Source organism: Schistocerca cancellata, chromosome 6 (genome assembly GCF_023864275.1).
Source record: "Schistocerca cancellata isolate TAMUIC-IGC-003103 chromosome 6, iqSchCanc2.1, whole genome shotgun sequence".
Taxonomy (NCBI): domain Eukaryota; kingdom Metazoa; phylum Arthropoda; class Insecta; order Orthoptera; family Acrididae; genus Schistocerca; species Schistocerca cancellata.
Window position 1 is genome coordinate 241,690,985 of NC_064631.1, and position 24,850 is coordinate 241,715,834.

General features: G+C 39.8%; 1 protein-coding gene across 5 annotated transcripts in view; it reads right to left on the minus strand.

Annotated features, from left to right (window-relative positions):
- LOC126190980 (RING finger and CHY zinc finger domain-containing protein 1) overlaps window positions 1-24,850 on the minus strand; it is a 106,381-nt gene that overhangs the window by 26,073 nt on the left and 55,458 nt on the right. For 2 of the 5 annotated variants that reach the window (XM_049931653.1, XM_049931651.1), the window contains exons 4-6: window positions 7,724-7,906; window positions 3,803-3,898; window positions 3,607-3,715 (exon numbers count right to left, since the gene is read on the minus strand). In XM_049931653.1, coding sequence (XP_049787610.1) covers window positions 3,607-3,715; window positions 3,803-3,898; window positions 7,724-7,906 — 388 coding nt within the window. Of the gene's footprint in view, window positions 1-637; window positions 825-903; window positions 997-3,606; window positions 3,716-3,802; window positions 3,899-7,723; window positions 7,907-24,850 lie in introns of those variants that run through there. The other 3 variants (XR_007538304.1, XR_007538305.1, XM_049931652.1) reach the window with 3 other exon arrangements.

The window sequence follows — 24,850 nt, forward strand, 5'->3', positions numbered from 1 at the left end:
GAAAACATCTAGTGCAGTCTTTTGTTAAGATTGTTCTGTCAATTACTCTCGATCTTATAAAAAAGGGGAGGAAACAGGCTTCAGAAATTGCATGTTGTACAAGAAAGGTATGTATGAAAGTCATTTTTAAAATATGAATCGATAACGCATCATGTTGACGCATCTTGTCATGTGAAATCCATTCACAGTTTGCCACTCTTGACCAGTCTCTCACTATGCCGCCAATATGTTTCACGTATCTGCCGGTATTGTTTGCAGGTTATAATGCTTTGTTTGTTGTCATGTCAATTAGTAATCCCACCAATTGTGAAGTGCACTCGGTATTTGGTTCTTAAATGCAAAACAAGTTCATCCTGCTGAAATTTACTGGCAGCTTGTTGAAGTTAATAGTGCAGGTGGGATGAATCCTGGAAATGTGCATAAATTGTGTAGGCTGGTTTGAAAAAGGACAAATGTTCATGATGATGAAAGATCTGGATGACCTACTGTCACAAATGAAGACTTGACAAAAAAAGTTGATGAGGCAGTGTGTCAAATCAGGTGCTTCGTTATTGACAAGTTGTATCACAAATTTCCACAAGTTTCAAGAACAGTAGTTTATCACATTGTTACTGACAAAAATCACTACAAAAAAATGGGTGCCAAAAATGTTGGCAGAGGAACACAAAACAAAGTGAATGCCTCATTCTTTGTCAATTTTGGAGTACTATCACAAGGACGATGATGGGTTCTTGAGTCACATAGTGCCCAGTGATGAAACATGGATTGTGTGCCACACTCCACAAAATAGACATCAATCCAGTGAGTGGCATCATTCAAACTCCCTGAAAAAACCACGAAAATTCAAACAAGAACCTTCAACACGGAAAATCAAGTTTTGAGTTGAAAGAAACTGTTACTAACTGGTTTGACAGGCAGGTGGCAGAGTTCTTTGATGCTGTCATCCTAAAGCTGGTGCCATGACTTAACAAATGCTCAAATGTTCATGGTGACACACTGGAAAGTGAAAAAATGTGCATATTTTAGTTTGTGATACAATTTACATTCACAAATAAAGATTCTCTTACTCCATTACAAATCGGTTCTTATTTTTAAAATGACCCTCGTACATATGCAAAGCCTCCCGTGAGATGACAACCTGGGAATACTGCAAACATAATTTGTGGATGCCTTGTGGGCGAGAGCAAGAGTGTCAGTTGTGTAAAGGGTGAACTGACATATACCATCAGCATGATTTCATATAAAAAAAGCCGTACACAATACAAGGCAGCAGATAAAGAAGATTAGTATTTAACATCCCCTTCATGATAAAGTACCTAGAGACATATTGGGGAAGGTGGGGATGTAAATCAGCCCTGCCATTTTCAAAGGAAGCATCTCAGCAATTACCTTACACGATTTGTGGAAATCAAATCTACATGGCCACAGAGGGATTTGACCTGCGATCCTACTGATGAAGTCCAGAGTCTTACCATTACATTACAGTACAAAATTTAGACATGGCAATTGCAATACAAGACAGTACAGATTCTCTCTTATATTACAGGCCAAGGTGAGCAGAAAAAAAACACCAAACATTATTGTATAAAATTTTCAGATTTGGCAGACCATCTCCTAACATAAAATATGTCTGTCAGCAGAGATGACTCAAGTCACTGGTTGCACAAATATTCCAGTAAATATTTAAAGGTCTATTAAATGAAATCACCTTAACTATGTTGTCTATCTGAATGACAGATACAACATAAGCACCTACTAAGTAAGAATTTTTCAAAATGATGGCCATAAGGGAACAAAATGGGTACTCAAATTTTTTCTTAGCACTGATGTGGAGCAACACTATGCACAGATATTTCTTTCAATTCCATAGCAAGTTTGAGCATTCAGCCCATTGTATGTGCAATGGGTGAAATATTTTTCTACAGCAAACAGCAATAAACACCCCAATGTGTGACAATAACTGCCATAATGTCACAGGATTCATGAACTTCTGTACAAGTAGAGCAGCTTAGTTCAAATGTTTAGGCACCTGATTCCTTTCAGGAAGAGTCCCAAAAATTTGTGGATGAAGAGGAGTTCACAGCAAACCAAATTTATAATGCAGACAAAACTGATCTGTATTTGAAATGTCTACCAAACTGAAACCTTGTTTTTAAAAGTGAAGTCCGTGTTCCTAGACACAAGTCACCTAAGGAACACATTACAATTCTGTGCACCACTAAGGCTTGTGGGAACCACAAAGTGAAACTCTTAATGACTAGAAAATAAAAAAAAAAGCTTGAGCATTCAAGCACATCACAGGTCAAGATCTCCCTGTGCATTATTACAACCAAAAAGGAGCATGGATGGATAGTGAAACTTTCAAAAAACTGTTTCACACACATTTGGCACAACAAGTTCGGCAATTTCTAGAAGAGAATGGATTGCCACAAAAGGCTGTTATATTGCTTGATAACACTCCTTCACATCCCGATCAGAAGATTCTCATGGTCTCATCACAACTAAGTTTTTACCTCCCAACATGATTGCCTCTGTACAGCCAAAGGATCAAAGCATAATTGCCTAAGTAAAACAGCACTACTGGGTTTGTCTCCTGAGATTATTAGTTGATGAGGATGATTTGGTGGCATTCTGGAGGAAGTTAAAAATTCTACATGTCATACGCGAGATTTCTGATGCCTGGCAGGAAGTCAAGCCACATACACTAGTTTGATCTTGGAGGAAAATTCTTCCAGATATAGATTTTCAAGGTTTCAGTGATAAATAACAACTGTACTAATAATTACCCTGGCAACAGGTTTAAATGGTTTTAAAGGTGTGAAAGAAGAAAACTTGAGAGAGTGGCTGAAGATCAATGCATCTGAACCCGGCTTCCAGTACATGAGTGAAGCCGAAATTGTGACCGCTGCTTCACGACCAAACAAAGAAGAGGAGAGTAAATGTAAATGTGCGGATGACAGTGACCTTGTCTGTCACTGAACTGGGTTGAAACATGTTGATACTCTTCCAGATTATATGGGCCAGAGGGGGGGGGGGGGGGGGGGAGGTGTTTCCACTACTATGATATTACCGCTGCACAAAGAAACTTAAAATGGCACACGAAAAAAATGTCAACTTCTCTCAGAAACTGATCAAAATCACACAATATTTTAAGAAATAAAAAAGGCCTACAGTACCTACGCACAGGGCAACAGTACCTACGCACAGAACTCTGATAAACTTTTTAACCTAGTTTACAGGTTTGAAAATATATCATTATTCTTATTTTGCAATTATTCATGCACCTTCTCCCCCACATTAATCAGGAGTATACTGCATGTCAAAAATCAGAAATTCTTAGGTCTGAACAAATCCTCTTTCATTCAGAAGTTTAGTATTCATCATAATCTTTCATTCTACAACAAACTTAACTTTTCATCTTGTTATAACTTTTTAGCCCTTATTTACACACACACTCACACACACACACACACACACACACACACACACACACACACACACAGAGAGAGAGAGAGAGAGAGAGAGAGAGAGAGAGAGAGGCATGTGTGCGTGTGTACATTTGTTGATACAACCTTTTTTTCTCTCTTTTTTTTTTTTACCTCTTACCAGACGTACCCGATACACCAGGTATCAGAGACCCTTTAATTCTGCAAGTGTTGTAAGAACCACAGTGCAAACACTTGAGGCCAACAACATGGAACTTAACAGTGGATTCCTGAAAAATGTCAAGGAAAATATGCCATCAGATTGGTAACAAACATCTAAAATGCGTATAATTAGCGTTAGTATGTAAGACACTTACTTTATGACAGTCTTTACACAAAATTTCTGCTCTATAGTTTATGTATTCTGGTGGCATTGGAGTTGCTGCAACCTCAGCATCAAGGAATCCCCAAAGCTGAAATAATACAACAGCACATAATGATGAACTACAACAATAAATGGAGTGACAAAAGGAACAGTATGTGTAAAGAACTTACTAAATAAATTTCTGTGAAGAAACTTATCACCTAAAACACACACACACACACACACACACACACACACACACACACACACAGTGACTGTAAGAAACACTGGTGTTCCATTACCCAAAAAAATGATTGGAATAATAAACAGAAACAAAAATATTTCCTGGTAAGTAACTGGCATAAGTAGGAAAGTTAATAAATGGTTTGAGTCAAGGGTGACACAGTGGAATATGACAACATATTGTTTTGCCTATTAACTGATAATACTTTTTGTTTTTCAATAGTTTTACATCATTAGTGGAGATAATATTGCAACAGGTGCTTGTACATGTTGATTTCCTGCAAACTACATCGTGATCTACTATTAGAGCAACATAATGTTACCTAGAGTCTATTGTCAAAATGAATTTTTAGTTGAACATATTGAAATACTTGTGGTTTGCTGTCAAAATAGTGGATTGGTGCAAGCCTCAATGATAGTATGTCCTGCACAAGTCTCTTAATATCTGCACAACTGCAGCAACCTAAGTCTACTTGAACTTGTAATGAAGTCTTGCTCTCCTTTCACAATTTTTAACTCCCCATCACCTCTTTCTTCCAACTTAAATTATCAGTGTTTTAATGTCTCAGAATGTGTCTTATCAACCAATCACTTCTTTTAGTCATCATTTGCCCTAAGGCTCTTTGTTTCCTCCAATTTAATATAGTAAGTTACTCGATCGAACCATCTAATCTCCTGCATTCTTCGGTAACACCACATTTCAAAAGCATGTACTCTTCTCTAGCATGTACTGTTCGTCATCCAGGTTTCACTCCCATATGCAGTCATACTCCAAAAAATACTTTCAACAAAATCTTCCACACACTTGAATTTATAATCAATGTTAATCATTTCTTTTTTCAGAAAAAACTTTTCTTGTTATTGCAAGTCTGTATTTCACATCCTCTTTCTTACTTCCATTGACAGTCATTTAGCTGTTCAAATAGCAAAACTTGTCTACTATCTTTAGTGTCTCATTTCCTAATCTAATTGCCTCATCATAACCTGATTCAACTGACTACACTTCATTATCCTTATTTTACTTTGGTTTGGACAGTGCTTTGAAAAGACATTATAACATGAACAACAACAAAAGTAAAACATGGTTAAAAGAGCGTATTCAAATTAAATAAGTGCCAAGGGAATTACCAACGAAGTACTGGGCAACAGATGAGTTTTGCTATTTGGGTAGCAAAATAACTGATGGTGGCTTAGTAAAGTGGAAACAACATACAGAAAGAAAAGTGTGTCTGAAATGAGAAGTTAGGAAATCTTTTTTGAAGTTATCTGTCTGTAATGTAGCCTTGTACAGAAATAAAATGTAGACGATAAATAGTACGAGGACACAAATTTTTGAAATCTGGAGCTAAGGAAAAATGTTTAAGATCAGATGGGTAGTTTGGACAACTAATGAAGAACTACTGACTAAACTGGGAGGGAAAGAATTGTAGCACAACTGCGTATCACTGAATGCTATTTTTCCTGCAACGTGCAACACAAACCTATTTGGCAACGGAAGTGTCTTAGCAGCAGGCCTTTCAGGAAGCCTGTGCATTTAGCAGTGACAGCATGAAGTGGAGCTTGCAAGCCCAACACAAACCAGTTTGTGTTTCTTGAGCGTGCAGAAATGATCACAGCAGCACAAGATAGGCCAGAAATTTGGCAGTCTGGTCATTCTTAGCATAAAACTAGCAACTGCAAGAAAGATATGGAGTGAAATACCAATGGAGCTTAAATACTGACAACAAGTAAATATTTTTACTGCGTCATTTTGTTCTGACAACTAATTCACAAACATGTCTAGCACCTTTTTGCCGCCAGTGATGTTGGTTGCAACTGTTTAAATTGTGTAATACTATTTTCATTTTTAAAAAAATTTTAAAAAGAAAAGTTGCTGAATTCACTTTTATTGCTTACAGCATGGTAAACTAAGTTTTTTCCTCTGGTGATACAGCTGAATGGAAATTGATGCAGGGTACTCTCATGCATGCATCAATCTTTCGCAAAATATAATCAAATATAGACCCAGACAAGCTTGTACATTCATGGAATTGATCACTATCTAACTGTAAACTTTCATACAATGTATTAAGATCTCCAAACAATTCTCTCTGTTTCATTAGAATACTTGGAGCTTTCCTTACACTGAATATATCAACTTTCAGAAATGTACGTCAATCCAGTACCACATCAAATAGCAATGCGTCTGACTATTGTTTGTCTGATTGCTGCAGAATGCTACCATACACCGCTGAACAAAGAACTGCTATTCTGGACACTACAGTGCCAGTTCGCATTCTGAGATCATAGAGTATTCTGCCCACTGTAGCCTAAAAGAAGAGATTGATAACAGGATACATCATGTGGCATCAAAGAATACTCAATACGGTGCTGAAGGTAAGTGTGATGGGTACAAATTTTAGAGGGACACCAAGGCTTTCTACAGCAAGTACATTCCAGAGGATGTAGATTGCACTAGTTATTCAGAGATGACATGCTCGCATGGGATAAACTAGCATGGAGGGCTGCTTCAAACCTTTGCCATCTCTGGCAGAATTACGTCATTGTCAAAATGTTGAGTTTTTATTTTTCCTTCCTGAACTTTAAGACCTGTATTTTCTGCCAGTGATTCTTTTACTGCTCACTCCATGCACAGATTGCATAACCTAGAGAATATTCTACAACTCTATCTTCCCACCTCCTCAATTACTATTCAGCCTGTCTTCTACGATAATCCATATAGTCAGTAGTGTCTCAAGTGTTCCTAGATTTCTTTAAAACCCAAGTTGACCTTTCCAGAGGTCAGCTATTACGTGTCTACTGATGCTTCTCTAAATAATTTTGTTACCATGACTTACTTAAACTGATGTTACTATAACATTCACGCAAACTTGCACCTGCCCTCTTCGGTATCAGGATTATTATATTCTCCTTTAAGTCTTGCAATATTACACATATTGCACTATTGCATACTAGTGGAACAATTGTGTTATGGTTGGTTTCCCCGAGCACCTTAATAATTCTGAAGGAATGTGATCTATTCCAGGTACATTATTTCAAGTTAAAACTTTCAGTGCTCTGTCAAATTATTCTCACAGTATCACATCCCCCAGCCCCTCTCCCCATCTTCATCAAATTCCTCTCTCCTTTTCATAATATTGTTCTCAAGTTCATTGCCTTGATATAGCCCTTCTGAATATTACCTCCCTTCTTTGCTTAGTACTGACTTCCAATTATCATCAGCCCTTGAAGCTCATATGGCTGCTTCTCTTTCCTCTTTTCCATGTATTACATACAATTTTTCAACAATATCTTATAAACATTAAGATACTGTCATTAGCTGGGCCTAGCAACATAATTTTGACACAAAAGATATCACCACCACCACCACCACCACCACCACCACCATCACCACCAACAACAATACTTATTTTTTAAGAAGTTTCTCTCACATATGACACAAGCCATAGTAAGAACTATCACCATGAAGAAACTGAAAATTAATTATTTTAAAAGAATAACAGTATTACGAAAAGGATAGATTTCTCTTCACCATATAGAAGAGATTTGAGTCACACAGAGGCACAACAAAAAGACTCCTAAACAATTGGGGTTTTGGCCAAAGGATCTTCTATTAAAGTGGACAATCACACACATTCATGCAAGCACAACTCACACACACGTGACCACTGTCTTTAAGCTTATCATGTACCTGGGTCATGTCCAGGAGAGATGTCTGGCAAGTTGGACATGCATAATGCCCCGCTTGAAGCAAATCTTCAAAGCACGTTCTGTGTAACAGATGGCCACATTCTGGAATGTGGCATGGAATCCGAGATGTATGGATGTCCTCAAGGCACACAGGGCAATTTGCTCGAGACACATTTTCTACACACTGAAATGGTTAAAATAAAGTTTTTTAACAGACAGTTTTTCAAGTTCTGAAAATAAACACTTTTCTGATTACAAGTAATAAAAATAAAAGTGATGTCAGCTGTTATTGATAATTAAACATACATATTCACAGCAAAATAATGTATCTTAAAAAAGAATACTGGTGTCTACAAAAATTTGCTATGAACACTTAGGTTGTCGCAGGAGGAATAGTCAGTATCCAGGGACATGAGACGAACCATCACTGAAAGTAAAAAAATCTGGTAAAAAGCGACTCTCAAATGCATACCTTAACAGCTAAGAGCACTACATCTTTGCTACTATGAAACAAATCTCTTTTACTGCAAGCTCTTTTCTTTCCATATTTTGGGAGGAGGTAGTTTGGACCAAAACCATCCCACAATATGTCAAGGATGATTATAGAGGAAGTTCAAAGAAAGGGTGGCCAACATCTAGGATCAATGAGATTCTGGACGTATGTGAAGTACAGCAGTGGCGAGACACAATCAATACCTTCACTGTGTGACAGAGTATGTTGATGTAATAGCTCCATACTGAACAATCATATACAACCACTTGCTCAATTAAAGATCTATACCCAAAGACTGGAGTGTTGCTTAGGTCACACAAATACTATTGTAAGTAAGAGTAATTGAATGAATTATGTACCCATCACTGATGTCAAAATGCAGTATGATGTTGGAACATACACTGCATTCAAACATTATGAATTACATTGAGGAAAACAGCTTGTTGACACACATTCAGCATGGATTCAGAAAACACTGTTCTCGTGAAACACAACTAGTTCTTTATTCTCACAAAGTAACGCTATCAACAGGGGATGTCAAATTGATTTCTAGATTTCTGAAAGACTTTTGATACCATTTCTCACAAGCAACTTACAATCAAACTGTACGCCTATGGAGTACTGTCTCAGTTGTGCGACTATATTCATGATTTCCAATTAGAAAGATTACAGATGATAGTAACTGCTGGAAAGTCACCAAGTAAAGCATAAGTGATATCTAGATTTTCCCCATGGAAGCTTTATAGGCCCTCTGTCATTTCTAATCTATATAAACGATTTAGGAGATAATCTGAGCAGCCACCTTAGATTGTTTGCAGACAACACCATCATTTACAGCCTCGTAAAGTCATCAGAATATCAAAACCAATTACAAAATTATTTAGACAAGATATCTACACAGTGTAAAGAGTGGCAATTGACCCTAAATAATGAAAAGTACGATCATCCACGAGTACTAAGCGAAATCCATCACATTTCAGTCACATGATAAATCACACAACTCTAAAGATTGTAACAATACCAGAGAAGGAAAGTTGCTACTCACCATATAGCAGAGATGCTGAGTCGCAAAAGGCACAACAAAAGATTCACACAATTATAGCTTTCGAGCATTAAGGCCTTTGTCAGCAGTACACAGCTCTCTGAGACTACAGATGTGTGTGCAAGTTGTGTTTGCGTGAGCGCGTATGTGTGTACTGCTGACAAAGGCCTCAAATTGTGTGAATCTTTTGTTGTGCCTTTTGCGACTCAGCATCTCTGCTATATAGTGAGTAGCAACTTTCCTTCTCTGGTATTGTTACATTCCATCCTGGATTTCCATTGTTAAATCTAAAGATTGTCAATTCAACTAAATACCTAGGAAATACAACTTAAATTGGAATGATCACATGGATAATGTTATGGGGACAGCAAACCAAAGATCGTGTTTTAGCAGAACACTTAGAATATGCAATAGGCCTATTAAGAGATTGCCTACACTACACCTGTCCATCCTCTGCTCAAGTACTGCTGTGCAGTATGGGATGCTTCACAAGATTGCTCCTGGCAGAAGGTATGAAAGGAAAGGAACAGGGTTAAAGGAAAAGGACCAGCAAGGTTTAGAAAATAGGGAAAGTTACAGAAAATTCGTACAGAACGCCAGGTCAGGGGAGACTTACTGGACAGGATGAGAAGGAAAGACTGATGGTATGGGACTGCACAGGCCGGGATTTGAAAACCTGAGAGCATAAAAGTGGAAGATAGGATACGACAGAGATTACTGAAAGCACATCATGCTAGAGTTAATAAAAGCAGAAAGATAAATGAATTATACATGGTAGAGAGGTCCCAATGACTCCCACTGACTAAGGATGAATGGGCACAGACAGGAGGTGTATACTGGCAACACAGTATCCTGTAGCAGAGCATGCTCTACAATATGACAGCTGTGACCAGTTCCTCTGATGTCCAACAGTGTGAACTGATGTTACAACATGTGCTTGGTTCTCGCCACTCACCTGTCCTAAATTATACATGGTATAATGCTCGCCTCAGCATTTCTTCTTCTTCTTCTTCTTCTTCTTCATTCCCTTTTAGTTTTCTGTACCTTTTATTTTCTGACCTGTCTATTCACCCTCACCCCCTCCCCCAACTGCCTACCACATATAAAGCACTTGTTTTCTTTATTGTCCTATCTCCACCTTTATGCTACCAGGTTTTCAAGACTTGTCCTGTGCAGTTCCCAAAAATCAATCTTTCCTTTTCACACCATACAGCAAGTCTCCCCTGGTGCAGCATTCTGGGCAACCTTCCTGTAACTCCCCCATTTCCTCACCCTCGTCAGTCCTTCATCCCTCATCCTTTCCCTTCAGTCTTTCCGCCAGAAGGGACCACTGGTTCTGAAAGCTTGCACATTTCCATAACTATTATGCATTTTTTTCTCCTGCTGTCACTTGGTGAGTAAATCTTTGATATTCCAGTTGTATTTGTTATTAGCCAATAAGGCAAGCTGTATTTCCTGAAAGCCTTACATATGTAATAGTAACAGCTTTTTACAAAAGGAGACAGATGAGAGATTTCTAATTACGGACCCATCTCCCTTCATCATATCTACTCATTTTATTTTACTTTATTTTGTTTTATTTTATTTTAATTTCTTTTGAGAAGGTAGCTTCGAACAGAACATGAACCACCTTTCTTAGAATAACCTTTACACTATATGTTGTTTGAGTTCTTTAAAGGCTGCTTTGGTGACAATGTACTATATCATTTCATTAAGATGGTTCTGGTAAGCAAAAGTGAGAAAAATTACAGTGATGGCATTTTCTGTGATACTGCCATGGTATTCAAATGTGTAGATGGAAAAAGAAGGACCTTCTATTGCATGGCTGGAGTCATATTTTAAAAGCCGAAAACCAAGGGTAAAGTTATCGCCTCGATCTAGCCGACTGCTGCAGTTTACCGAGTTTGGACTTGGAATAATTCACTGAGGGGGTGAAAAAATACCCTGAAATATAGAACACTTCTTGCAAGGAGAATCATGACAGGATTAACAGGAGAGCCTCAGGGCTTCAAATGTTTTTAAGGTTTTGTGTGGTTTGTGCTGCAAAACCAAATCAGGAGAGAAATGACAAACATCATTCTGAAACTAGTTCGTATCTGTGTTCTCCAGGTGGTGTTTTTCCTCGAACGTGACTATTTAAAACTTGAAATGAGGCTCAGCAGCAAATGCTTTGCCCCTGGTGAGAGCCCCTTCATCTGACTGAACAAATTTTCAGTTAACAATAGCAGATACAGTCCGTTACATTAGCAGGCTCATTGAAATCAATTGCTTTATTGTATAGCAGTCACAAAATACAAAACTGCACACATTTAAATAGTGATATTGCCACGTAGAAGAAGGTGTAAGTAGATGAATGACGAACACTACCTTCACTTAACGAAGGTTTATTCAGAACTTGCACATACAAGAGCATGGAGCGAACTGCCTCCAGCCAGAACACACATGTTATATATACAGTTGCAAAACATTCCAGTACAATGATTCTTGACATTTGTGGATACTTCTAGAATGTACACAAGACGAATATAGAAATTAAAATTGTACAGTCCAGGTGGTTTTTGAACTCACAACCCTCCATGCAACAGTTTAGTATCATAACCACTACACCACAGTGCTACTCAGCTTTTTCTACGACACTGCTCCCTCCTTAAGAGAACAGCATCTCGGTGTTATGTCCTCCTAGTCTGGGAATGAGTCATCGGTCCTGTATACTCCGACTCCCGATGACCGATGCTTGCCCTGGCGGTGATCTTACTAGAACTTCGTTTACCTTTACGCTTTTCATCACCTTTCTGCTTGCTGCCTGTCGCTGGAGCTTTGAATTTACCTTGGGCTGCAGGATCCATATAGGGCTTCATTCGAAGGATGTGGAAGGATGTAACAGAAACAGCGTCCATCGTCGTAGTTGCCGCACACCCACGCACTAGTAAAAATGGCGTAAATCCTGTGGTGTCCTGTTTGGCAGTGTTGTAGGTAAACGTCAAGAAAGGTAGCACCTCATCCCCGGTTTCTCTATTCAACATTGACAAACATTGATAGCATGTTGGCCAAGGTCTTATTAAGGCGTTCAGTAAGCCTGTTAGTTTGTGGATGGTAGGCAGTCATCATGTGATGAGTAATGTTGCACCGACGGTTTATCTCTGTCACAAGATTCGATGGAAAACCTTCCCCTCAATCCATAATTAATTACCTTTTTACACAATACAATGTCTTCGACAATGAATTTGGCTACCTCGGATGCTTCGGCTGTTTCCACGGCTTTTGTAATAGCATTGTGTGTCAGATAATCAGTGCAAACAATAATTCATCTATTGCCACTAGCAGACGTTGGAAAATGTCCGAGGTGGTCAATCCCAACACACTGGAAAGGCATTTCGGCTGATGAAATTGGTATGAGTCGGCCAGGTGGTTCCCGAAGAACTGCCTTTCTCCTCTGGCACTCTCGAAAGTGTGACACACAGTAACGGACACTCCTAAGTAAACCTGGCCAGAAAAATCTCTAGCGGATCCTATTGTGTGTCTTAATAAATCCTAAATGTCTGGCCTCAGGTGTGTCATGGAATTTCTGTAGAACATCTGAGCTCCTGTGTTTAGGAATCAGTGGTAGCCACCTCTTTCCAAACAGAAAGCAATCCATTAACTACCTTACATTGTCTTTTCACATCCTCTGACTGATTTAAGGCAAGTATAATTTGAGATATCTTGGTGACCTCCTCCTGCTAGAAGAGAGATCATGGAGTGCAGCGAGACAGTCACTATCTTCATCCATGTTTCGATGGTCATGCACAGGGTTTCTTGAGAGACAGTCGGCATCTTTGTGTTTTCTTCCACTTTTGTACACTATGGTAATGTCATACTCTTGAAGAAGTAGTGCCCACCTGGCGAGTCGTCCTGTTGGATCCTTAAGACCTGTCAACCAACAAAGTGAATGATGGTCTGTAACAACAGTGAATGGCCTTCCATAGAGATACTGTCAAAATCTGTACATGGCCCAGATCACAGCAAGACATTCTCTTTCTGTAGTTGAGTAGTTTCTCTTAGCTTTTGTAAGTGTCCTAAAAGCATAGGCTATAACCTTCTCTTTTCTATCCAAAATTTGCACCAGAACATCACCGATCCCACACCCGCTGGCATCTGTGTGTAGTTCTGAGGGTGCTCTCTCATCATACAGACCAAGTACAGGGTCAGTAGCCAGAGCTCTTCACGGCACGTCGAAAGAATCTTGTTGAACACCACCCCAGATAAATTTAGCCATCAGCTTTTAACAACTCTTGGGAGTGGCATGGCTTTGATACAAAAGTCTTTGATAAAATGATGGTAATAAGAACATAATCCGAGGAACATAATCTGAGGAAGCTTCTCACATCTCTAATACTTTTAGGAATAGCGAATTCCGTTATAGATCTCACCTTTTCTGGATCTGGCCACACACCTTCGTTTGACACAAGGTGTCCAAGTATTTTGATTTCTTTTGCTCCATAGAGACACTTTCTTGGGTTAAGGTTCAGTCTGCCTTGATGGAGACACTTAAGTACGGCCCTCAGACTTTTTATATGTTCATCAAATGTCTCTGAGAACACTATAATGTCATCTAAATAATAAAAACACATTGTCCACCTCAGGTGCCTTAGAAAATTATCCATCATCCGTTCAAAAGTTGCTGGTGCATTACACAAACCAAACGGCATTACCTTAAACTCATACAGGCCCTCAGGGATGATGAATGCAGTTTTCTCACTATCAGCCTCATCTTCTTCGATTTGCCAGTATCCCGAGTACATGTCCATGGTTGAGAAAAACTTAGCCCCCTTCAGACAATCTGGTGTATCATCAATTCGTGGAAGGGGGGTAAACAACCTTTTTACTTATCTTATTAAGCTTCCTGTAAACAACACAAAAGTGCCAACTGCCATCCTTCTTCCTGACGAGAACCACTGGTGATGACCATGGACTCTGCGAATGCTGAATGGCTTCATTTTTCATCATTTTCTCTACCTCATCACGAATTATTCAACGTTCCGTTGCTGACACACGATATGCTCTCTGGCTTATTGGTTGATGGTCTCCAGTGCTAATCCGGTGCTTCACCGTTGATTTGTCTAATTTGCTTTTCACCTACACATTGAAGCATTCAGAGAACTCTTGAAGAATGGCAAGTAGCTTCTTCTGTTGTTCCTTAGTTAGATCTGGTGATAGTCAAGCTAGAAGATCTTTTCTCATAGTGGTAGCACTAATTTCACCCACAGACTTGGCATGGGAGGTTTCTATGACACTCCGCTGTTCTGCAATTAACGGCTCAGCATTTGCTACGCACATGCATCTTGGAAGGATCTGTGGTTCTCAGTGAAAGTTAACTATCCACAACTCACCGAATCCGTTTAAACGAGATGACAGAGGCTGGGATGACCAAGTTATTCTTCAGTGGTATGTTTCTCTTACATTCCACTACAAGATCCATGGACTGATGCATGGCATGACATGTGACAGTTACCTTTCGACTGCTGACTGCAGGAACAATCAATTCATCCAGCACACAGTCTCCACACGCTTGGATGTGCATCTTCCTGTCCACAGTATCTCATCTCGTCTAGCAAAATCTTCGAGCAACCACAATCTATAATTGCCTGAGAAGCTTTCAAAAAGTCCCATCCGACAATGACGTCATGACTACACTCTTGTAAGACGATGAATTCTAAGGGCTGTGTATGGCCACTTATACCCATATGAATGGCACATCTTCCTGTAGGTTTTACATATTTCCCATTAGCCACCTTCAGCAGAGATGTTTAGTTTTCGACGAATATGGTTTTCTGCAAATGGCTACAGTACTTCTCTGAAATGACTGACTATGATGCTCCAGAGTCCACTAGAGCTTGGGCTGGTCGTCCATCCATGAGGATATCGATGTAGTTTCCTATCATTTTTGTAATGATTGACGGCGGAGGATTTTTCTCTTCAGCGGCCTCACCTCTGAGAAAGGTCACACCCTTTAATTTTCCAGGTTGCGGCAGCTAGGTGATCGGCTAGAGCTTCTAAACGGCGATGGAGACCTTGATCGGCATGTTGGGGAGCATCCTCTCCAGTGGCTAGCTTGTGGCGATGGTGACCTACGTCGTCCTGCACCCACATCATCTTGTTCATCTTCGTTGTCCTGGAGTTGGCGCACCACATGTCCTGGTCATCCACAGTGGAAACACTGGTTGGTTATCCTAGGTCCTCCAGATGTCAGTCTTCCTTGGTGCCCAAACAGGTTCCTCATGCGACATTGTAGGAACGTAACTCCGCCTGGGTCTCGACTTTTTCACCATTTTAAAGGGAAATGAAGGACGAAAGACTGGGTTGAATGTCTGTTCCACTTCCTCCCTTCTCTTAAAGCGTCTTGGTTTTTTGCTCGCCGTGCAATCCAGGTGCCTTCTGATCTTTCTCTCTCACTATGTGATGAAGAACACTTGTGAAATCTGTTGCTTCCTCCATCACAGACATCGATACGATGTTTTGAAGCTGTTCAAACTTCTTGCATGTAATTCTTTTTTGATGCATTGTCTCAATATACTGGCACCATTTTATGAAGTCGTCTGCAGTCAAAATATCCTTCAGGAGTAGGCTTGATAGATGACCTCAGCAACACCGTTCATGAGATGTGCAACCTTATCTTCCTCCTCCACTATTTAACACAGCCCCACGATGCCTTGAATGTAGGATGCTGTAGTTTCTCCTGGACCCTATGCCCTGCACTTTATCTTCAGCCTTGCACTTCTGTTGTTGTGTGTCACCGAATACTTGCGCAGTTCCACCTGGAATACCTCCCAGCTTGTGAACTTCTCCTCATTGTTCATTGCTTGGCAGTGCCCTCCAAGTAGAAAAATACATTAGCCAAACACACTGCGCCATCCCATTTGTTAAATATGGCTATACGCTCATATACCTTCAGCCACTTGTTTGGATCTTGGCTATCACCACCAAAGAACCTGGAAGAATGTCTCATGTGGTGGCACACAGTTCCTGTCATTGTAACGTCCTCTTCTTCTTCTTCTTCTGTCTCTGATAGATTGCGATCTGTTGAATATAGCTCGAACTCAGGTTTCTCGCCATGGTAAACGGTGGCTCTGTCGTGGCCTGATGGGAGCCACTGTGTCGTCGAAAATGTGCGCTTATCACAATGTCCAAAACCCAGTGCCTCCACCAGAATAATGTCACATAGAAGGTTTAAGTAGATGAATGATGAACACTAACTTCACTTAACGAAGTTTTATTCAGCACTTGCATATACAAGACTGTGAAGAGAACTGCTTCTGGCCAGAACACATACAGTATATATACAGCTACAGAACATTCCAGTACAATGATTCTTGACATTTGTGGATACATCTAGAATGTACTCGAACCGAATATAGAAATTAAAATTGTACAGTCCAGGGGAGATTTTAACTCAACCCTCCATGCAACAGTTTAGTATCATAACTACTACACCACGGTGCTATTCAGCTTCTTCTGCAACAGTATAAACTGAATAGTCTTATGTTTGGGAATAAATTGATTCAGTGTTCACTTCCATTGTTACCGACCACATTTCAATACATTTGTCTTGCCTTGCTACTTTGAACTTTATAGATAAAGTGATAGCCAAAAACATTATTTCTATTGTTAAATGAGCTTCTTCCTGGGGTTGATGGGATTTCATTGTCTAGACCACACAGCATGCTTTTAAAATCCTGTGGTATTTTTCAGCCACCTTTATTAGCGAATTTTGATGCGCATTCTTTGTCCAAGACTTTCCACACAGCCTTACAAACTTTCATTATTATTTCACACAGTATAGTGTGGCAGATCAGAGCGCATTACTGGAAAAGAACTACTGATGTTACAGCTGTTATTTTAAGGTTAATTCATCAAACAATTGTACACTCATTTGAAAATAAAGAATTTATCTTCATCTTCTCTCATATCGATAATGAGTGACAAGAATTCTCTTTTCAGTAGCTGTGAACTAACCACTGGGTGGGCCCAAAACTCCCTGTTGCCTTTCTTAATGTATTCATACATGAAATAAGCAGACACTGCATGGTTTCTTCTGCACTCGTGCATATTGGTTGGCTTCCAATTTCGTACTTCTGTGCAACTATTGCTATGATGCAACTATGTGTGCATCTCAAATGATTTCTAATGTTACAAAGGATAGATAGTATACAGTAAATACCAGAGTTGGCACCAGTATGTGGATAAGTTAAGCTCAGTTCTGCTCTTTTGCCCTCAGAAATACCTCAATGAAGTAAACTGAGGATGATATTTCTAGCATACTTTCACTGTCTTAAGGCATAATAAGCTGGGGCAACACAGATAAGGCCAAGAAAATATTCATTTTAAAGAAGTATACAGTAGGAATATTGTGTCTTTATTTATGTCTCATATCAGAAAAGTACATGTTATGACTTTATTACTTTTGTCCAAAACTTTGCCATTTCCAATGCATTTTCTGTCCGTTGATGGAGTTCATCAACTTTTGCAAAAGATGGAATGCAGTCAATACTGCTGCATATAATGGACAGTCTGATATTCACACTGAATATAATCCTGAGCAATGTAGCCTCATCTTGCCAAATTAACCTTAAATCTACCAAATCCAAGTCTCATTCTATTCAAGCATTTCTAAGTTGTCCATCGCTCCTCACAGCCAAGAGGTAAACTCGTTTCCACACGGTGGGAAGGTAGGCTGCAGCCCTCCATAGTTGCAACCTAGCTTTTTCAGTAGTGGTTCAAAGTGTTGTCAATGTTCTAATTGACTCGGTTGTTGTGGGTGTGGTTTGTGCCCATACAGAGGATGGGTTCTCCCCTATTCCATCATCTTTGTTTCCTTAATCACAGCTATTTCTCTTTGAACATGAAGTTGTGCTATTCTTGTGAGATTGTAAACCCATTCGATTGGAGTGTATTCCAAACAGCCTATTGTGATTCTGCACGTGTGACACTGAGGGCAAGGCCACCTGCTTGGTATTTGTTGAATTACATCAAACAGAACATGCGTTCTCTCCTGCAGAATATCATAACGCCACTATGATAGTTTCAGTCTGACTGTTCCACTATGATCCAGCCAGGTTCTGTCAAAGATTGTTCCTGGTGGAAACTTTAGACTTTCAGTTCATGCAGGGATTCTTGAAACTAAGAGACATATATAGTGTCACTCCTAGATATTTTGTGGTCTCAGAGTGTTCCAGTTCAACACAAGGTGTACTATCTTTCCTTTTTGACTAGCCTCCTTGTTTCTCAGATGAAAAGCACACACGTGTGTCTTTGAGGGATTTGATTTACAGTGTATTGAGTTGCAATACAATAACTGGAAAGCTCTTTAAGGGCATTCATGGGGTTGTTCTCCACTGCTTCAAAATCTGTGCTCTAGGTGGCTAGAGTATGAACATCAGCATGCAAGAAGTTCCTGGTATTGGGTGGTATAGGTTGATCATTTGTGTGTATATATTGAACAGAATTGGTGCCAGTGCACTTCTGTTAGGCAGGCCATTTTTCTGTAGTCTCCATCGGCTATACTGTTCTTGAAAGTTGATGAATAATCTGTGATTGTGTAAAAGAGTGGTGCTGAGCATAGCTAAACTAAAATCCTCGATCATGTCGGAGACCTTGACTAGTAGTAGCTGGAGACTGGTCATATCCACTGCTGATAAGTCGACAAAAACTCCTCCTGCCACCTTACGAGCTTCAAACACATCATCTATAAACTGCATGAGATTTACAAACTGTTCACCACAGCATTTGCCAGTTAAAAAACCAGAATGCTGAGATATAAGTAAGGGGTCAACAACAGGTGACAGGTGATTTAAAATTGATCTTTCCCATAATTTGCAAAGGTGACATAGTAGTGTGACTGGTCTAAAATACTTCGTATTATTTCCTTCTCCATCAAGTTTCAGCAAAGCAATCACTTGGTTTTTCCAACATATCTTTGGGATTTGGCTCATGCTCCCACAGGTGTTGAAAAGTTGGAAATTCATTTTTTCATTGTTAATCCAAAGTGTTTTATAGTCCAAGGTAGCAGATTTTTCATTTTTGCTCTGTTTGATAACCACCTCTAATTCTCTCATGCTCAATGGTGTGAGGTCACTACTCTCCTCTTTGCTGTCTAGGTTTTTGTGATTTATGGGATGCCTTCCCATTCAGCAGTAACTGGTTGCTGCTTGACTGGCAATGATATTATGATGTGCAGTGGTCTTAGTCAGATCATTCATAAGGTGTCTTTGAAATCTCCAAGCTTTACAGTTCTTTCGCTTTTCAAATCCAACCTTTCTATTGTTTCTACCCATTTATCCCCTTTTGCCTTCTTACAGAGGAAGTAAGCTTGTTTCCTGCTTCCACTGTAGCTTCACAGAAAGAGTTTTCATCAAATAAGTTGCTGTATTTTGTGAGTAGGGGACTTGATCTAATGTAATCCCAGGGATATAAGATGTTCGACAGCCATGAGGGACTGTCATTCTCAAGCATCTTTTTACAGCCATAGTGAAGGCACCATAGCATCCAGGCACTGGTTCTATAGAAGATACTTTGGTGTTCAACAATTCTGCAAATCTTGACCAATGTGCCTTCTTAAAACTAAACCTTCCCCAAAAAGATACTTTCTGAGATCTTGGAGAAGCAAATAATAAATAAATTCCCGGGTTTCCCAGTTAAAAACGCACTTTTTCCCCCACGTGAAAATCCACTTCTTCCAAGGTGAAAATACAATTTTTTCATGGTAAGTGACAGTGTACTTTCCCTCAGAGCTGTAAAAATATCTATCCCTTGAATGGTACAGTTTTATACACCAGCACTTCAGAAATTAAAACTCAGAAAAAAAGGCCACGTTTTGGAAAGATCTTTGATATGCAGCAGCATGTACGCTGCATATTTTCATATTATGATACAGTACATATTTTCGTATTATGAGAGTATAAATTCAAATTCCACCAAACACAGCACGTTAGTCTCTGAAGCATTGAAATCAACATTGCAATGCGCTTTTGTAAGCCATTAATAGCCCATGTCATGTGATCTCGCCAGCCAGTGACAACATAGGACACATGATGGAGTCAACTAATAGCAACATCATTGTTAAGTAGTGTGAACACACAAATTGGAAAAGTTAGATGTTTAAATTAATGTATATAGTTTAAGATACATCACACAAATGTGCCAGAAAAATTTTAAATGATGACATTAATGTCTGGTATCCTGGGTTCAAAATTATTCTAAGTGGCTGGTCCGCAAAGTGCTAAGTTTTAAATGAGAGTCAAACACTCTGTGATCTAAGAAATTCATTGCACATTCTCACATGTAACATAATTCATTGTGCGTAAAAGGAAATTTATTTTGAAAGTAACACTTTTCAGAGCACCATTCACAATATTTTCCTGCTACCTGTTAGAGATGTGTTCATTTCAGCAGTTGCCAGAGAGCACAGCCCATATTTTCATACACTTATAGCATTAAGAGATCTTACATGGCGTCAAAAAAAAAAAAAAGGGACATCAAGGGATACTCCAAAAGCATCGGAATTTCGTAAACCATGCTAGAATGCATAATCCGACTTAAAAGGCACATCCTATGTCCACATTCACAATGAAGCAGGCCACAACTTGATACTAAGCCTTTTAGTGTGTTTTTCGGGATGCATATTTTCTTGGGGTATCAGTACTGTAATGTCTCATGTTTGGTTCTTTATTATGGCATAATGCCACATGTGCCAGAAAATGAAAATGTGCACTTGAAATTCAGTGAACAGTTTAGAGACTAGCCAATAGTGTGGAATGAGACACTTCGTTTCTTATCAATTGACTGCTTCTGCAGAAAATATTAATAAAAGCCACATTTATTTTGCAAAACGACAAAAATAACTTCATTGTTCTGCAAGGTGATTAATGCTTGAATGCCAAAAATGTGGAAGTAAAATAAATTAGAGAACTGAAACATATTTTAGGCTTCCTTAATTATGTGACTGTATTTTAATTGACATGATAGCTCCTGGCCACAGAAATCCATTTTGTTTTCATTTTATGTGAGAATTATAAATGACAAGGCAACACCAAAATCACTAGGTGTAAACACAGGTCATGTGGAGACTATACCCCTCTCCAATACAACCCAGACTATTGTGCGCATGTGTGAATCAGGCAGCTTGGACGCTCCAGAAAAATCTTTCCGGGTAGCATGACTGCTAGTGGCTACTTCTGATACAGGTTAAAGCCACACTTCAAGTAGCCCAAAGCAGAAGAAGGTACTGCTCATATGCAACTCAACTGCGCAAGCCCCAGCTCAAAATGAACAGTTGTGACGTCACTCTCATCTGAAGCAGTTTGATGTTACGAAGTATTCCATATTCCATAGTCTTCATCCTGAAGCCTTTGGCACATTTCGCTGTTGGTAGACGCTTGTGTGTGCACTGTGTTTTGCTGTTTGTAAATGGCGCATTTCCTTTGCAACTTAAGTTTAGCACTAGGCTGTTTATAAACAATTTGAAATGGTGCAATTATCTGTTTCTAGAGTGAGTATTTCACTGTTGTTTGCATCTGTGACTGCTGTGAATACAATTTAGATGTCTGGGTGAATGAAGACAGCACTTCCATATTTATATTTACATTTAGAGCTACATCTACTTCTACATAGATACTCCACAAGCCTCCACATTGTGCATGGCAGAGGGTACCCTGTACCACTACCAGTCATTTTCTTTCCTTTTCCTCTTGCAAATAGATCAAGGAAAAAACAACGGTCTATATGCCTCTGTATGAGCCTTAATTTCACACATCTTATCTTTGTGGTCCTTACGGGCAATGTATATCAGTGGCAGTAGGATCATATGGCAGTTAGCTTCAAATGCCGGTTTTCTAAATTGTCTCAATAGTGTTCATCTAAAAGAACATTGCTTTCTGTCCAGAGATTCCCATTTGAGGTCCCGATGCATCTCCGTAACACGTGTTGTTCGAACCTACCGGTAAAAAATCTAGCAGCCTGCCTGTGATTTGCATTGACGTCCTCCTTCAACCTGACCTCGTACAGATCCCAAACACTTGAGCAGTATTCAAGAATAGATGAGTAGGTCGCACCAGCATCCTATACACAGTCTCCTTTACAGATAAACCACACTTTCATAAAATTCTCCCAATGAACCAAAATTGACCATTCACCTTTCCTACCATTGTTCTCACATGATCATTCCATTTCATATTGCTCTGCAATGTTATGCCCAGATATTTAAACAAAGTGACTGTGTAAGCAGTACACCAATAATGTTGTACTTTAACACTATAGGTTTGTTTTATCTACTCATCCACATTAACTTATGTTTTGCCACTTTTAGAGCTAGCTGCCATTCATCACACCGACTAGAAATTTTGTCCAAGTGATTTTGTATCTTCCTACGGTCACTTATCTTGGACACCTTACCGTACACAACCGCAGATTGTTGCCCCACCCCCTGTCAAATCATTTATATACACATACAACAGCAGCAGTCTTATTACACTTTCCTGCAGCACTCCTGATGATATCCTTGCCTCTGATGAATACTTGCCGTCAAGAACAATATACTGGCTTATTTTACTTAGCCTTCGAGCCACTCACATATCTGTGAACTTATTCCACATGTTCGCACCTTCGTTAACAGCCTGCAATGAAGCAGCGCCATGTCAAATGCTTTCTGGAAATGTGGAATCTACCTGTTGCCCTTGATCCATAGTTCACAGTACATCATGTGAGGAAAGGGTATGCGAGCTTTGCAAGAGCGATGCTTTCTAAAACCATACTGATTCATGGACATATGCTTCTCAGTCTCAAGAAAATTTATTATCTTTGAACTGAGAATATATTCAAGAATTCTGCAGCAAATTGAAGTTAGGGATATTGGTCTGTACTTTGTGGGTCCTTTCCTTTACCAACCTACACTTTGTTCCAGTTGTTTGTTAATTTGTGCTGTGTGAGAGATTCACGATGAATGCAAGCTTGATTTGGGATTCCATCCAGGCGTGGTGACTTATTTGCTTTCGAATCTTTCAATTGTTTCTCTATGGCAGGAGCATGTGGTGTCACCGCCAGACACCACACTTGCTAGGTGGTAGCTTTTAAATCGGCCGCGGTCCGCTAGTATACGACGGACCCGCGTGTCACCACTGTCAGTGATTGCAGACCGAGCGCCGCCACACGGCAGGTCTAGAGAGACGTCCTAGCACTCGCCCCAGTTGTACAGCCGACTTTGCTAGCGATGCTACACTGACCAATACGCTCTCATTTGCCGAGACGATAGTTAGCATAGCCTTCAGCTACATCATTTGCTACGACCTAGCAAGGCGCCATGACCAGTTTATATTGAGATTGCACTTATGTGATATCAAGAGCGATGTACACCAATTATGGATTAAAGTTAAGTATTCCAGCAGCAATTATATTGAGATTGCACTTATGTGATATCAAGAGCGATGTACACCAATTATGGATTAAAGTTAAGTATTCCAGCAGCAACGTACTTTATTTGCTACATTAAATTACATTGTCCTGTTCCAGACCTCACGCCAGCCTGCGTAAGTTTAACGCGTGCCTTTTCGGCATCCTCGCATAGTGACTTGGCTGTCTTGCCAAGTCACAACAGGGCACTTATTGCTACATTGTCCAAATAAGGAAGTCTGATGAGCAAATGACAGTATGTTTGTACGATTCCCTCATGTGAACGATTTCTTGAATGTGAAATTTAAAACTTTGGCTTGCGTTTCACTATCTTCACCTGCCATACCAGACTGGTCAACAAGGGACTCAGTGGAAGCCTTAGACCCACTTTACCAATTTTCCATAGGCCCAGAATTTTCTCGCGTTCTCTACCAAATCTTTTGCTAATGTATGATGGTGGTAGTAGTTGTATGTTTCATGCACAGATCTTTTCACACACACACACACACACACACACACACACACACACACACACACACACACACACACACACACACACCTCAATTAACCTCTGCTTCCTCAGCATCTTCTGAATTTCATTATTAAACCATGGTGGGTCTTTTCCATCCACTTACTAGGCACATAACTCTCACGACCACGATTTACAATCTGCTTGAATTTTGCCCATAATCTCTAAACTTCCATCTTACTGGAACTGAGTGATGTGAATTTACTCTCTAAGTGAGATGCTAACAACCGCTCATCTGCTCTATCTAGCAGAAACACTCTCCTAGCCTTCTTGACTGATTTATTACCTTTTGCAACCATAGTTGCTATAATCAAACTATGGAAAATCCAAAATGGAGTGTACCAGTTATGAGAAGGAAAGTTGTCACCACATAGTGGAGATGTCGAGTCACAGATAGGCACAACAAAAAGGTTCTTACAACTAAAGCTTTCGGCCATTAAGGCCTTCGTCAACACTAGACACACATACGCGTACACACAAGCACGCACGCAAATGGAACTCACACACACGACTGCAGTCTCAGGCAACTGGAACCACACTGCGAGCAACAGGATCAGTGCATGATGGGAGTGGTGACTAGGTGGGGGTGAGGAGGAGGCTGGGGCGAGGAGGGGGAGAGATAGTACAGTGGAGGTGGCGGACAGTG